The following is a 14368-nucleotide window of genomic DNA, read 5'->3' as shown; positions in this document are numbered from 1 at the left end:
TGTTGGGCTGACTTGAAAGGACCCACAGGCAGATTTGGGGTCTGGAAAGATCAATTTGATGACTTAACCCTAATCCTAACCCAGTCAATGCATTGGCACGCTTAACTAACAAATTATCTTCAGATAATGTGTTTTTATATCTTAACAGATACCAAAATCCCAAAGTGCATACATTTTGAATCATGGTTGAAAAATGGCTTTGGGAACCAGAAGTAAGGTCCAATTTGGAGCCCCTGCTTGATCTAGTGGTTGATCAAAATACAAGAGCAGTTGGCTATTTCCAAACCTTGGTGTTTTGGCAGGTATTTTGTTGTGGATCTGCATTGTTTCACTGCTCTTTTCCCACTTCAATGCTTATCACAATTATTTAGAAAATAAAGTCCTTTAAATGAATGAGCCTTGTTTGCACAAAATGCAGTTTAAAGATATCTGGATTCTGTAGTTCCTGCCACGTGCCTGCATAGCATTCCTTGCCTACAGTGTTTTGTAAACCATAAGATAACTATGAACATGTACTTTCATTGTTAGCGGTTTGAAAACTGAAATGTTTTTGGAATTATTTTTGGTGCCTTTCCAAGTATTTTGTGAACATAAGCGAAATTTGGGATAAGGTGTGAAATTTGACACTTTTTCAGCTGCTTTCTACAAATGTGGAGCTTGTCCCTCCCCCCCCCAAGTAATGTGTTTGTAGGATGTAAGTGATAAATAAAAAACAATATTCTATAAGGTCCTTGTCTTTTTCATTCTTCTTAGTTTATTGTTAGACTTTTTATTTCACTGTGTTATAATGGTTGACCTTTAAATTCAGGTGAGAAAAATATTTTAGGAGGAGGAAATCTCAAATAAAAAAAGGCCTCAGCACAACCAGGAATTCAATAGGCAGGTTTACACCTGGGTGAATAACCCTTTTTCTGTTACTGTAAGAGATCACAGGTCTGTTACTGAAGTTGCATTGAATGAGTTTTTACTGTATTTTTTAAGAAACAACAAGTAAACTTATTGTGTTCAAAATGCAAGTCAAAGTTCCTCACTCCCCCCATTTACAAAAGAATTAGGCCAAATACCATTCTCAGCTACTCTAATGACATCACTGTATCAGAACCACATGACAATAAAAGTAATAAAAATAAGTGCTGTCCGTATTACCACAAATGTGCTTGCTGATGCCTTAAGCCATTATTTCTTAAGCCAATGTTGGCGGGGGGATTCTGGGAGCTGAAATCTTACAAGTTGCTGAAGTTGAGAAACAATGGCTTACACAAAGTATTATTCCAACCAAACTCACCTGCTCCCATTTGTAATATCTGAAAAGATTTGTAACGTTTCATGCTGCAATATTTACAGCATGATGCCATATACAAGATAGAAGTATTGAACAAACACCTCCAATTTAACAGTTGTAGCTGAAGCACTCAGTATGGCCTCTGTGCTAAGGATCTGCTCTCTCCTGATGTTGTTTAGAATTGGATCCCTCCAGGTACATTTTGATAGAATACTTTGATTGTTTCCATCTGTTAAAAGGCCATTATGGATCAACTTATGTGTTTATCCAACTGAGGATGGAACATTTATGTAGCAGTCCTCTTTCATAATTCCTAGCTTAAATGATGAAATTAGTTCTTCAGACAAGTGGTTATGACTGTTTCAAGTGGCCTTTTTCTTCTGGTTTGAGAGCTAGTTATTAAATAAATGTGGCCTTATCTTAAAAAAAATTCTCCAGGAGAACACCCATTGAAAATAGGACTGATGGGTAATTGAGGTACAACTGATAGTGATGCTAAACTTTCACATAGTGTTCTGCCATTTTGGAGTTAGGCAAACTAATTCATCAATATTTAAATTTGTCATGCATGCAATGGCCAGATTGAAACTTTTCCTTCATTTCAGGGAGATGAGGCCTCTTTCAAAGTCAAGAATGCTAGGTATGTCATAAGCTGTGTGATAGTTGAAAAATGTAGGATCTTATTCAGCAGAACTAACATTCTCAAGGGTCTACTTCTTGGTTTGGATGTCCTTCATCTACTAATCAATCAATACGGTTTAGATCAGCAGATCACTTATTACCATAAATGTGCTTGCTGAAGTAGGCTCAAGCATTCATGAATACCCTGGGATTTGATGAAGGTCTGAATGGATGGGACTTGAATTAGTAGTAAGCACTGTGGTATTTGAACTTCAGGGACCTCTTGTTAGATACCAGTGCTGAGAGGTTTTGTCTAAGTCAGAGGTGGGGAATTATAGTGCTTTTATGATTGTGGACTTCAACTGCCAGAATTGGCTGGCTCAGGAACACTGGGATTGAAGTCCACAAGTCATAAAAGGGCCATAGTTCCCCATCCCTAGTCTAAGTAGACAGCAGCTTCATTGGGAACGCCAGAACCTTCCCTACTAGTTTCAAGGAAGTGGCATGGTGGAGGGAAACCTCCTAGCAGAGCCAGCTGAACTCGGGAGGCTATTGTTATTCCAGTAAATGAGAGTAGGAGGTGTGGACACCTGACCCTGCAGGATTCTACAGTATCTCCTGGGCCAACTAGTTCTCTGGATGACTGGCAGTGGGCCCTTAGACAGTGGAGAGGTTTCTACAATTCACTGCAAGTGAATTGGCGTGCTACTGGCTAATGCCTCCTGGAGAGAACCTGGTGATGACATAAAACTTTGTGCTGGTACATTATGGAAAGTTTGACTCCAGTTCAGCTCCAGCCATCATTGAAGTCTCATATATTCCTGGATGGAGAATTGCTAACACAGTAACACACTGGCTAATCATGTTGGGCTTCTGAGTAGCACAAAAGAAAAATGAAAAAAAAAAACACGGGGAAAAAGATGGTGAACTATCTTGATTTAGGGAATCTTCATTAGAATCAACAAACATGAAGCAAGAAGCACCATTAGAATCTTCTAATGTAGAATCTTCTAGGTGTAAAAAAACCAAGATAAATAAGCTTTAATCATGAACATAGGTTGCTAATTATGTCTTGGAAGCTGCAACTTTGGGATTAATGAAGGAAAGGACCGCCACTGTCATTCACTTGAGCTGAAATGCTATGAAATGAGCCGAAGTTGCAGCTGAAACAGTCACTTTTCTTCTGTGGTCCCCACTCCCCCCCATCAAATTTTAGCTTACAAATTTTTCAAGATTTGTTTCACCCTCTAAAGAACTCACATTCATTGATTTTGCATTAGCTGGGGGATGGGGAGAGAGATTTGATACTTGGCAATCTACTGGACCTTTGGACTTTGCTCTTTAATTGAACACCTGTTTTTCTCTTTTAATATCGTCCTTCTCTCTCTCTCTCTCTCTCCCTCTCTCTCTCTCATACACACAAACACACATTTATAAGCAATCCTGGCTTATAAATATGGATTTCCTGCACAAAGGTGAAAGAATAAATGAAGCAAATTGCTTCAGAACTGAGCTGAATTTTGCATTATTTTGCTAGTTTGTTTACAGTTTCTTGAAACCATCCAGGTTAATACCATTTCATATGCTGGTGAAAACCTTGACTGGGCAAATATCCAACTAAGGCAGGCATGTCAAACTCGCGACGTCACACGACGTTATCGGAACTTTTTCCCATTGCCGAAAATGGGATGGGCGCGGTTTCTCCGTGATGCTCCGGCCCACGGGCCGGCAGTTTGACACCCCTGAACTAAAGAAACATAAGTCAAATGAGGAAGTCAAGGGACAGGCAATAAAAGGGGTAAATTCCTATTTATTTTCTTCCTTAAGAAAGTCTAGTAGTTAAGGTATCAGGCTAGAAATCAGGAGACTGTTTGTTTTAGTCCCTCCTTAGGAAAAAAGCCAACTGGGTGATTTTGGGCCAGTCACTATCTCAGCCCTAGCAAGGAGGCAATGGCAGAATCAAATGGCACTTCCAAAAGAAACCTTGCCAAGAAAACTGCAGAAATTCATCCAGTCAGTCAGCAGGAATAAAATTGACTCTCTACCTCCCCCCCATCTATCCATCATTTTATTGTAGTTATAGGGCAGGCAGTCAAATCTTTGGATGATGCATATGAAGATGGAGAGACTGGCTTTTTCCTCTGTAGGAAAAAATCACAAGCTGAATCTTACAGAACTTCGTGAAGAGAGAGTCTGTATGTTTCCTTAATTCATCCTTGCAGACATCTGGGAGTTAAGGGGATAACAAGAGTCAAGATGGTAGGTGTGACCACATGTTCAAAGTCCTGGGTCATTGGCAAGTAAAAAACAGGCTTTGATCATGCAGTTGTACCCACCTTCTTGGGTTTTTTTGAACCAGCCTATAGACCCACTTGATATCACATTTATGAGACGAGAAGATTCTGATTAACTCCGATTTCTCAGCCAGCTATGTAGTCATTTGTCACACCAACTTAACTAGCTTATTGTTCAGAATGCAGGTATTTTATCAAATGTCAAATTGAAATCTGCAGCTACCCCACAATTTATTAAGGAAGTTATCTGATCAAATAATAAGATAAGATTGCTCTGGCAAAACATGTTCTTGAAAAATCCCTGCTGACATCTGGTAATTGCCACATTATTTTCAAGGTAGTTACAGATTGATCTCTTTATGACCTACTCTTAAGATCATGTGGATTTGCAGCTGACTTTTATAAATTAATACTTTTTGTTGTTGTACATTATCCTATATTGTGTCCATATCAGTGGGAGAAAAATAGCCACATAGATAGAAAAGAGACAATTTATCTAACAGTGCCTTGAATTATTATATGTGGTACTTCTTTGGAAGGAAATGATATCTTTTAATGCAGGGGTGTCAAACTGCCAGCTTGTGGGCTGGACACATCATGACAAAACCACGCTCACCCCATTGCCGGCAATGGGGAAAAAATGTATCGGAAACATTGCACAACGTCATGTGATGTCGCAAGTTTGACATGTCTGTTTTAATGGGATAGTGCTTAACCAAACCTTAATTTTTGGTAGAGCCAGGGCTTTTTTTGTCATAGAACATTCAGAACGGCGTTCCGGCACCTTTTTTTGGATGGAACCTTGTAGGATAGGCAAGGTGGGTTGTATGACATGTGTGAGTTCTGGCACCTTTTTCTTTTACAAAAAAAGCACTGGGTAGAGCTGCTTACTATTATCTAAGATAAGATGGGGAACTATGGCCCATGCTGGCTCAGGAATTCTTGGACTACAGACTCATCACCTGTGCAATTTTTTTAAAAAAATATCTGAGATGTTATCTGTTTTGTGTAGGAGAAAGAAGTACATATAGGAATATAAATATGTCAGGTTGTCTCTGGATTCAGTTGTTATGGGAATGTAAGGTCAGAACTTAATTATAGTAAGACAATACAAGGTCACGCTTTCTACTATTGAGATAGGAACAGTTACATCTAATTTAGGAACCAACAGATGTAGCATTTGCTATAATCTGTCTCTGAAAACTTAATTTTATAAAGTATTGAGACAAAGGCAGAATTACTGCAAACATTAGCAATATTTTAATAAGGAAAACATGATTGAATTGTACACAGAAGCAGTATAATTTGGATTTAAATACAATCATTTTTTGCCATCAGATGAATTCCACTTCATTTTAAATGTGATAACTCTTATTGATGAGGCAGCATCCTGCTTGAAAGTTAGGAAGGCATTTAATCCAGCATTCTATTTTCAAAAAAGATTGCAGGAAGGCCTTAAGCAGTGACAAGAAAATAATGTCCCTCTCTTGATGCCTCAATTCAAAAACTCCTTTGGTAGACATTGATACAGAGCCTTTGACAAGAAGAGATGTTGTGTATCAGCTAAAGTTAACAGGAGTTGTCTGTGTATGGAAGGCACATCATGGGTCTCTGTAGGACAAGCCTCTCTCCATTTAGTCCTCCCTCCTTCTCTCCCATTCAAGAGCCAGCATGTATTTTATTTTCATTTATGTTTATTCCCTGCAATTTCCCCATTGGAAACATTGAGAAGGAGAGCTGTGTTAATCTATGGTAGTTAAAAAATCAGAAGCTTGCTCACACCTTTTGCCGCTAACATAAATAAGCTTCCATGAGCTTATTTTGTAAGTCAGAAAAAGTGCTACTGGACTCCCACTGATTTGGATCTGCAATTTCCTGTAATTCATTATCAGAATTGTCCAAGAATGTCATATGCTAATTCTTAGAATCAAGAGAGAAAGAAGATAAAGCCCCCATACTCTCTGGGTACATATATACTGCTGTATTGGCTACAGGAATGATTTTGCCCTTGCATAAATAATTTCTGACTTGCTGTAAGTTATTCAAAGAAAATTAAACATAAATGGGTTTGATTAAAAAGCCACATCTCTACAAAAACCATTTGTTTGTGTGTGAGATAATCAACACTAATTATTGTTTTCTTAAAAAAAATTCTATAAATAAAGGCTACCTACATGTAGCACTTTCATTTTTTTTTATAAAAACCGTACAAAAGGAGACGTCAGACAAAGTAGACATTCTAAGTACTATAAAAATCTGCCTGGGAAACATACATATTCATGGACTGAATAGGTAAGATTCCTAAAATTCTAAAGTGTAAGAAATATTTTAAAAATTGAAGTTATCTTTCCACTAAAACAGAAAAAATACAGAAAGAGATCTCCCTGCATGCAAAGTACCACTGTGAAAAAGGAGTTCTCTTTTTTACATTAAAAATGATGGGTTCAATCCACCAGGAAGTTCTCTGCAAGACTCACCAAAACAAAGGGAAAAGACAGAATAGTGCAGCCATGCTTTGTGCAACTCTAGCTCCTACCTGTTAAAATGGGGCTTATACAGTAGATCCTTCTAAAGGATTATGCATTTATCTTTGATTAGAGAAATTATTTTCATGCTAACAAGACACAGTCTTGTAAATTCTGTGTTCACTGGTTCTTTCTGGGATGAAGATCACTGATTGATCACACACTGTGCAAAAAGTATAAAGTACATTGCTTATAGTTCAAAAATATAAAGAAACAGCTTTCCTGTACAAAGCTCTAAGTATTTAACAACTCTTACCCACCCAATCAAAGTACTGAAATTGCTAAAAGATCTTTATCTTGGTGATGAGAAGTAATAGCATGTTCTCAGAAGATGAGCTGAAGCCTCCTACCGGTAGTTTGATTCTTGTTGAGTGGAATAGAGATCTCTACATAATATTGTCAACGTCACTCATCAGTGCTTGTTAAGCCCTGGTGGAAGTCAGTAAGAAACTGAGATTCTGGACAAACTTTAGCAGCATAAAAAGAAGACTCCATAGAAGATATTAATTTTGACTGACTGGGAAAAAATTGAGTGTTTTTAAGTTGGTGGAGGTCCATTAATATATCGTAGCATTGGGTAAAAAGAACGAGCAAAGTTGTTGGTTTGAGTACAGCTATAGTCTTCTTCCGAGACAGGGATCAAGGAGGCCAAAAACAACAAGAGAAGGAGGAACAACTGTAAAGGTAATGCTGCTCGTAGGACACGATAGAAGAAAGCATTCTTCTTGGGTGCAAATGAATTGGTCTCTTCCTTCCCCTCCATCCTGCAAACAGAGGACAACTTATAAACAGGGCAAGCCACTTGTATATAAACAGAAAGCAAACCTCTCTCCTTCTGGCACTGATGATGTTGGTAACTAGTTGGTAACATCTGCAAGAAAACAATCAAGTTCAGAGACCACCAAGGACCTCACAATTTACAAACTCTCTTGTACCAAGTGAGATTATGATTCCATCTAGTCCTAAATTGCCTGACTGGCAGCACCTCTTCAAGACTTGGCATACCAAATGTCATCGTCAAAAATGATTTCTGGGTTGAATTCTTGCAAAGTATTGTTAAGAATTGCTTCAGAATGAACTATTTTTGTGGTTTGAACTATTAATGCTTGTAATTCTACACCAAATCCCATGGTTTTTAATATTAAGTGTCATAAATATTTCTCAGCAAGTCATACATTGTGAAAACTATAAATGCTTAGACACTATAGCAACCATACAACTACTGTCTAACAATTGAATTCAACATGACATTGTGATCATGCAATTACCATGCTTTGAACTAGGGAGAAGAAGAGAAGGCTGACTCTTTCATTCCCTTCCATATTTCTGACACAATTTATGTCACTGAAGGAGAATCCAATGAATTTAATTCAAACTCAAATGAATTTCTATTTTAAGGGAAATGCAAATATTCATTCATCCATTGGAGCTGTTGGGGATTTTGGGTGGGTGGGTGGGAAGAATTACATCACCTCTCCTTCCTTCTACATGATCCTAAGTTGTTCAGCATTTCCTACAGTTAAGCAAATTTGCATTCAAATAATCAATATTTCTTATTGGAGTCTAAAGCTATTGTAGGATTGTGATACTAATTTTCAGTTCACAGAAGAAACCATTTACTGAAAAACATTACCTGACACTGCTGCTGCTATCACTCTGCAGGAACTTCTTTTCATCAACCTGTAGATATTTAAAATGTGATTACTACTGCTGTCTTAAATTTAAACACCAAAGATACCAAATGCACACATATTTAAACTGCATATCAATCCAGTCAGCCTTGCAGTATTAAGGCTGTACAATGCATCCCCCACCCCCCTGACTGCCATGGCTTCTATACTGTTAGTTATCATGGGGTCCCAAGAATATACTAGCATAGATAATGTATCTTTTAACATGCACACAAACAATAGATTTTGCTTGATTGTGTGGGCAAAATCATGAGAGTCAGCACCCAAAAGCATACACAGGTAATCCTCGATTTACAACCACAATTGAATCCAAAATTTCCATTGCTAAGCAAGAAAGTTAAATAAATTTTGCCACATTTTTTTTACCTTTTTTGCCACAGTTGTTAAGTGAATCACTGCAGTTGTTATGTTAGTAACATGCTTGTTAAATGAAATTTTGCTTGTCAGAAGATCGCAAAAGGTGATTGTACGACCCTAGGACACTGCAACTGTCATAAGTACATGCCAGTTGCAAAGCATCTGAATTTTTATCAGGTGAACATGGGGATGCTGCAATGGTCGTGTGAAAAACCATCATGTCACTTTTTTCAGTGCCATTGTAACTTTGAATAGTCACTAAATGCATGATTGTAAGTTGAGGACTACCTATAAAGTCTGAATGATGACAGAGAAAAAGAAACAAATTAAAGGGAAAATTGTTTTACGAAATGACCACCAAACAACTTGCCTGATTTTTAGAAACAGGAGATTTCTCTGATAATTGATGACAGGTTCCAGAATCCAATTCTTCCCCATTCACCTGAAATGTACTTATGTCCTAGGAGGGAACAACAAGAAGAAAGCCTTGCCTCTGTTATTTCTCCAAAGTTAGAATTGGAGTAATCCGATTTAGATCATACAGTCCAGCCTACCTGTCTTCCTTGTGAGGCCTTTAAGTCACATGAAACTCCTTCAAGAAGCTGTTTAAGCTTCTTCCCAATAACATGGACCTTCTCATTAGCTTCAATATATTCTTCTCCATCAAGTTTTACAAGCAAATATGCAGCAATTTCCTGGAGAGTATTTACTTGAAGTTGCCGTTCCACAAGCTCTTTTTCCAGTTGCTTAAAAGTATGTAAGAGGAAACATTAATAACCATAGGAAGCTGCCTCCTAGAGAATCATACCACTAGTTCATCCACCCACCTCACTCTGGCTGATTGTAGTATTTGCAGGGGATTCTTGGATTAGAGATGCAGCTGAACATCTGGACTTTATACATGCAAACAATATAACAATACTTTCCAATGAATTCTGCTTCATATGAATTAAACATATATTAGGATTATAGTATTCCAATGCCCCAAAGCCAAAACTAGATGCTTGGGATTCCAACACCCGATCAAATACATGTGAGTCAACCATGCTTGGCCCCTACACTAAATAGACAATGGGTTGCAATAACCATGGTTGGTTGAACCCCTTGTTTATATATAATTCTAAATCAAGAATGAATGACCTATGATATAATGATAGATCTACAAAACATGCTATAGGCACTTCAAAAGGTAAGTAGTACTAAGCAAAATAATAATAATAATGGGCAAAATAAGGGGAAAAACATTAAAACTTAACTATTTATAAACAACAGCTAGGTTCATACAACATGCTAACACAAAGTCACAATAAGCCATAATATGAATTACATGATGGGTGAACCGGGTTGATGGTATATGTTTCTGGGTTTATCTAGGGTCTGATTCCTACTGTACATTTTCAAATCTGATTTGGAGATGTAATGAAATTTATGGAAGCGATTTATGAGCTCTGTAGTGAGGAACAGAGCAAGTCCCATTGTTCAAAGGGAGGTCCAGTGGATAGTGCTGAATATAACAGAGATGCAACAATTTATCTCCAGATGCTTCAGGTTTTTTTTCCAAATTTACCATTAATTCCTTCCGACTTTCCTGTATTCTATGAGGATCAGCATTTGGATCCTTGACTTGTGCTTGGTGCCTCCGTGTCTCTGCAGCAGCCAGCCATAGCAGCAGTTTCTGATTCTGTTCATGAAAATCCTGCAGAAACAAGTGCCCATTTTTCAGAAAATAATGGTATAAGAACACATTAACTAGCCTAAAGATGTAACTTTGTGGCAGCTGATTCATTAAAACTACAAATACTCCTCAACTTACAATTGGGACTGGAATTTTCATCATTAAGCAAGGCAGTTGTAAAATGTAACTGCATCGCTTAGCAGTGGCGATTCCTGCCGTTCCAATTGTCATAATTAACCAAATCCCATGTTGTTGGGTGTTGTTAGATGAGGAAACTTCCTGCCAACTTCCCGCAATGAAAGTCACGAGGGCAGGAAATTGCAAGTTTTAGGTAAGCAGCTAGTGCTGGATGAGGGGACAAAGCAAAGAGGTGTGCAGCCGAAGTGCAGTCTGGGTTGGGGAGGGTGTGCAGTAGTGTGTAAGAAGCATGATGAGGGTTGAGGAGGATGCATGAAGTGCAAGTGAATGCAATGTGGGTTGGGGAGCATGCGATGTGAGGGGCTGCATGGGAGGCACAAGTTGGATGCACAAGCAACATAGAGCTGTGGGAAAGTACAAAGCCGGGAGAGGCTTATGCCAGGGATTTGTGATTTCCCCTGCTGGCTACTCCATTGACTTTCTGGGGATGCTGTCTGGGAAGGTTGAACATGGTGCTAATACGACTGCAGGGTACTGGAACTGACTTTAAGTGTGAACTTCTTGCTAAGTGCCTAGATTGCAATCATGTGACTATGGGAGGACTGGTTTCTGGGATGGCCAGAACTCAGGACTGGCAGTAACCACTATTCATTCATCATAATTTTAAATGGTCACTGAAGAAACATTGAGGCTCCCTGTACATCGGCATTTGCTAGCCTATTAATTTTAACTTATTAAAAATAAGATACAAATATAATTGTGCTATTTACCTGGCAATGAATGAGAGCTTTTTGTAAATTCTTCTTCCAGTTTTCCAGTAAAATATTTGCCTTCTCCCATCGTAAATTTACCCGTCGAAGTCTATTCTGAAGCTCCTTGCATCCAGTGCTATCTGTTTGCTTGAAATCTTTGCTGGTCAGATTAACGGACAGTATGAGGGCCTTGTAGTTATTATAGGCTTTAAACATATCCTGATAAGGAAAAAACAAATTTTGAGTTCTTTGTAAAAATAAATAAGCAGCAATTATGATTTAAAAAGCAGCACCAAAATAAAATTGGAAAAAAATCCTTCTATTTATTAGATGTATATACCTTTACTGCAGTATATACCTTTACTGCAGGAGCTCATGCAACATTCATAGGGCTACCTCCTCTACCATTTTTTCTGCCATAGCAATCCTGTGATGGAGGATGGGCTGAGAGGTGATTGGTCCAGACACTCAGTGACTTTCCATGACTAAGATTGGACTCTGATCAACCCAGACCACCATCTTAGGTAAACCACACTGGCTCTCTGTGTGTTCTACAAATCGATTATCAGTATTCTATAGTATATTCTACAAATTAGACAGAAAAGGTGATAAACTACCTTAAAACTAAGCACATTTGATTTGTGCTTAGATTGCTAAGCACATTTGATTTGTGCTTAGATTGTAAGCCGCCCTGAGTCTTCGGAGAAGGGCGGGATATAAATGGGATTAAAATAAAAAAAATAAAAATAAATAAAAACTAGTAAAGTTGATTTTATTATTGTTAGTACTGGCATCCTGATTATTGTAAAGTCCTGTGTGAAAGTTGGATCCATTCATTTCACTGGAATCTATCGTTATACTATGAGTGCTTTTTAATGACTGAACTTCAGGATGTCCTTTTTGTATCAAGTGGTTTTCAGGTGGACTTCTGACTCAAAAGAGCCCTATTGTCATCAGCATGTTACAAGTAGTCCTTGACTTATGACCACAATGGAGCCCAAAATTTATGTTGTTAAGTGAGACATTTGTTAAATGAGTTTTGCCCCATTTTATGACATTTCTTGCCCAAGTTGTTAAGTGAATCACTGTAGCTGATAAGTTAGTAACCTGGTTGTTAAGTGAATCTGGCTTCCCCACTGACTTTGCTTGCCAGATATTTCCAAAAGGGGGAAATCACATGACTCCGGGGTGCTGCAATGGTCATAAGTATGAGCCAGTTGCCAAAGCATCTGAATCTTGATCACATTATCATAAGGATGCTGCAAAGGTTGTAACTATGAAAAGCAGTCATAGTCATTTTTTTCAGTGCCATTGTAACTTTGAACGGTCATTATATGAACTGTTATAAGTCGAGGACTACCTCTATAGAATGGAAAAAATGCAACATCCAGAGACAAAGACAGCACCAAGGGTATGAACAAGGGGATCCACAGCTTGCATCGTTTGCATGCACGTGCACAGACAGCACTTTTGTGGGACTACGGGTAGTCTTTAACTTACAGTCATTCATTTAGTGACCTTTTGAAGTCACAGTGAGACTGAAAAAAAGGGACCTATGACCATTTTCACACAACCGTTGCAGCGTCACGAGATCAAAATTCAGACGCTTGGCAACTGGCATGTATTTATGACGGTTGCGATCATCTTTTGCAAACTTCTGGAGAGCAAAATAAATGGGGAAGTCAGATGCACTTAACAACTGGCAGCATTGTGGCAAGAAAGATCATAAAATGGGGCAAAATTCACTTAACAATTGTCATATTTAGCAAGAGAAGTCGAAGGCTATCTATATTAGGCAAAGTGAAAGAAGCACCAAGCAATATCTGATTATCTACTTTTGAAAAAAAGGTTGCGAGGCTAGGCAATCTGTCGGAACAAGCAATATGCTGCATATGTTGACCACAGAGATTGTTTTTCTTTTTCAGCTTTTTTTAAAAAATCACCTTCAGTTTCTTGACTCTCTGCTCTATGGCCTGCATACTGTTGACTGCTTGTGGTTCTGCCTCCTGAAACCTCTCCATTTCCTCTTCCATCTTATCCAGCCAAATATCAATGTTGGTAAGGTCAGCATTCAGCTGTTGCCACTGCTGCCACGTTTGCTTCATTCTCAGCTTGTTGCTTAGGTCTTGAACTTGAATAAGTTCCCATCTTTCAATAGCCCCTGAAGTTTAATACAAAATTATTCAGTTAAAAAAAAAACCAACAACTTTGACTCAGATCAACATTATTTTGGGCACACGCCGGTCTCTTTTGAATTCAACTTATACTAGTCCCACAAACTAATTACAATATGAGAATGAAATCTGAATCAATTTCAGGATAGCATTTTAAAGGCTGTGCCTCTATTACAGGGGTCTTCAAACTTGGCCCATTTATGTCTTGTGGACTTTCCTCAGCCAGTGTGTCCCTGATTTAGGGGAAGGATTATTCTAAAATAGAAATTTATTATGTTACCTCTGGATTCTGCCAGCCTAATTCTCCTGTGTGTGAACATTAAGCCAGAAATAAAGGCAGAGACACTCTTGGGATCAGAAGGACTATTTTATTTAATGTGCTCCTTCCCAACTACTTACTCAGGGTACTTTCTATCTGACCAAATCTGGAGTAGAAGCAATAAGAACATATAAATAGACCTTTCTCCTTTGTAAAGCTTAGATTATAAATGTTTGTCACTTGGGAAATCCATTTAGACCTTCCGTAATGATGTTTCAGTGTAAGTTGAACATCTCAGAATTTTGGGAGATCTTTGGTCTGATCAATGTTTGATTTTGTTTTCTGTCAAATTCCCTTGCCTTTTTTCATCTAAATTTCAGTTTGCTCATCTTTCCATTGTATATTAGATATTCTGATGGTTGTATTTTAAATTAATAGCATGTATTCATATTACAGTTGCCTCTTTCCCCTTCCTTTTCTCTCTCTGTTGAGATTTAAGGAGCTTACATTCATGTATTTATGTACCCCATTTTTCAGTTAAGAGAAATGTAACATTGATGATGCTATTACATGGAGAAAAATTAAATCCTAAATAATTGC

General features: G+C 38.1%; 1 protein-coding gene across 13 annotated transcripts in view; it reads right to left on the bottom strand.

Annotated features, from left to right (window-relative positions):
* Positions 1-5434: 5434 nt before the first annotated feature.
* Positions 5435-14368, bottom strand: part of SYNE2 (spectrin repeat containing nuclear envelope protein 2) — a 244648-nt gene continuing 235714 nt past the window's right edge. For all 13 annotated transcript variants that reach the window (XM_083350942.1, XM_083350953.1, XM_083350943.1 and 10 more), the window contains 7 exons: positions 13279-13496; positions 11354-11554; positions 10338-10466; positions 9325-9516; positions 9141-9230; positions 8356-8402; positions 5435-7486 (listed from right to left, as the gene is read on the bottom strand). In XM_083350942.1, the coding sequence (XP_083207068.1) occupies positions 7261-7486; positions 8356-8402; positions 9141-9230; positions 9325-9516; positions 10338-10466; positions 11354-11554; positions 13279-13496 (1103 nt within the window). In that variant the 3' untranslated portion in view covers positions 5435-7260. The remainder of the gene's footprint in view (positions 7487-8355; positions 8403-9140; positions 9231-9324; positions 9517-10337; positions 10467-11353; positions 11555-13278; positions 13497-14368) is intronic.

The sequence above is a fragment of the Vipera ursinii genome (assembly GCF_947247035.1).
Source record: "Vipera ursinii genome assembly, chromosome: 1".
NCBI lineage: Eukaryota > Metazoa > Chordata > Lepidosauria > Squamata > Viperidae > Vipera > Vipera ursinii.
Note: the sequence above shows the minus strand (reverse complement) of the source record. Positions and strands in the feature narration are given on the sequence as shown.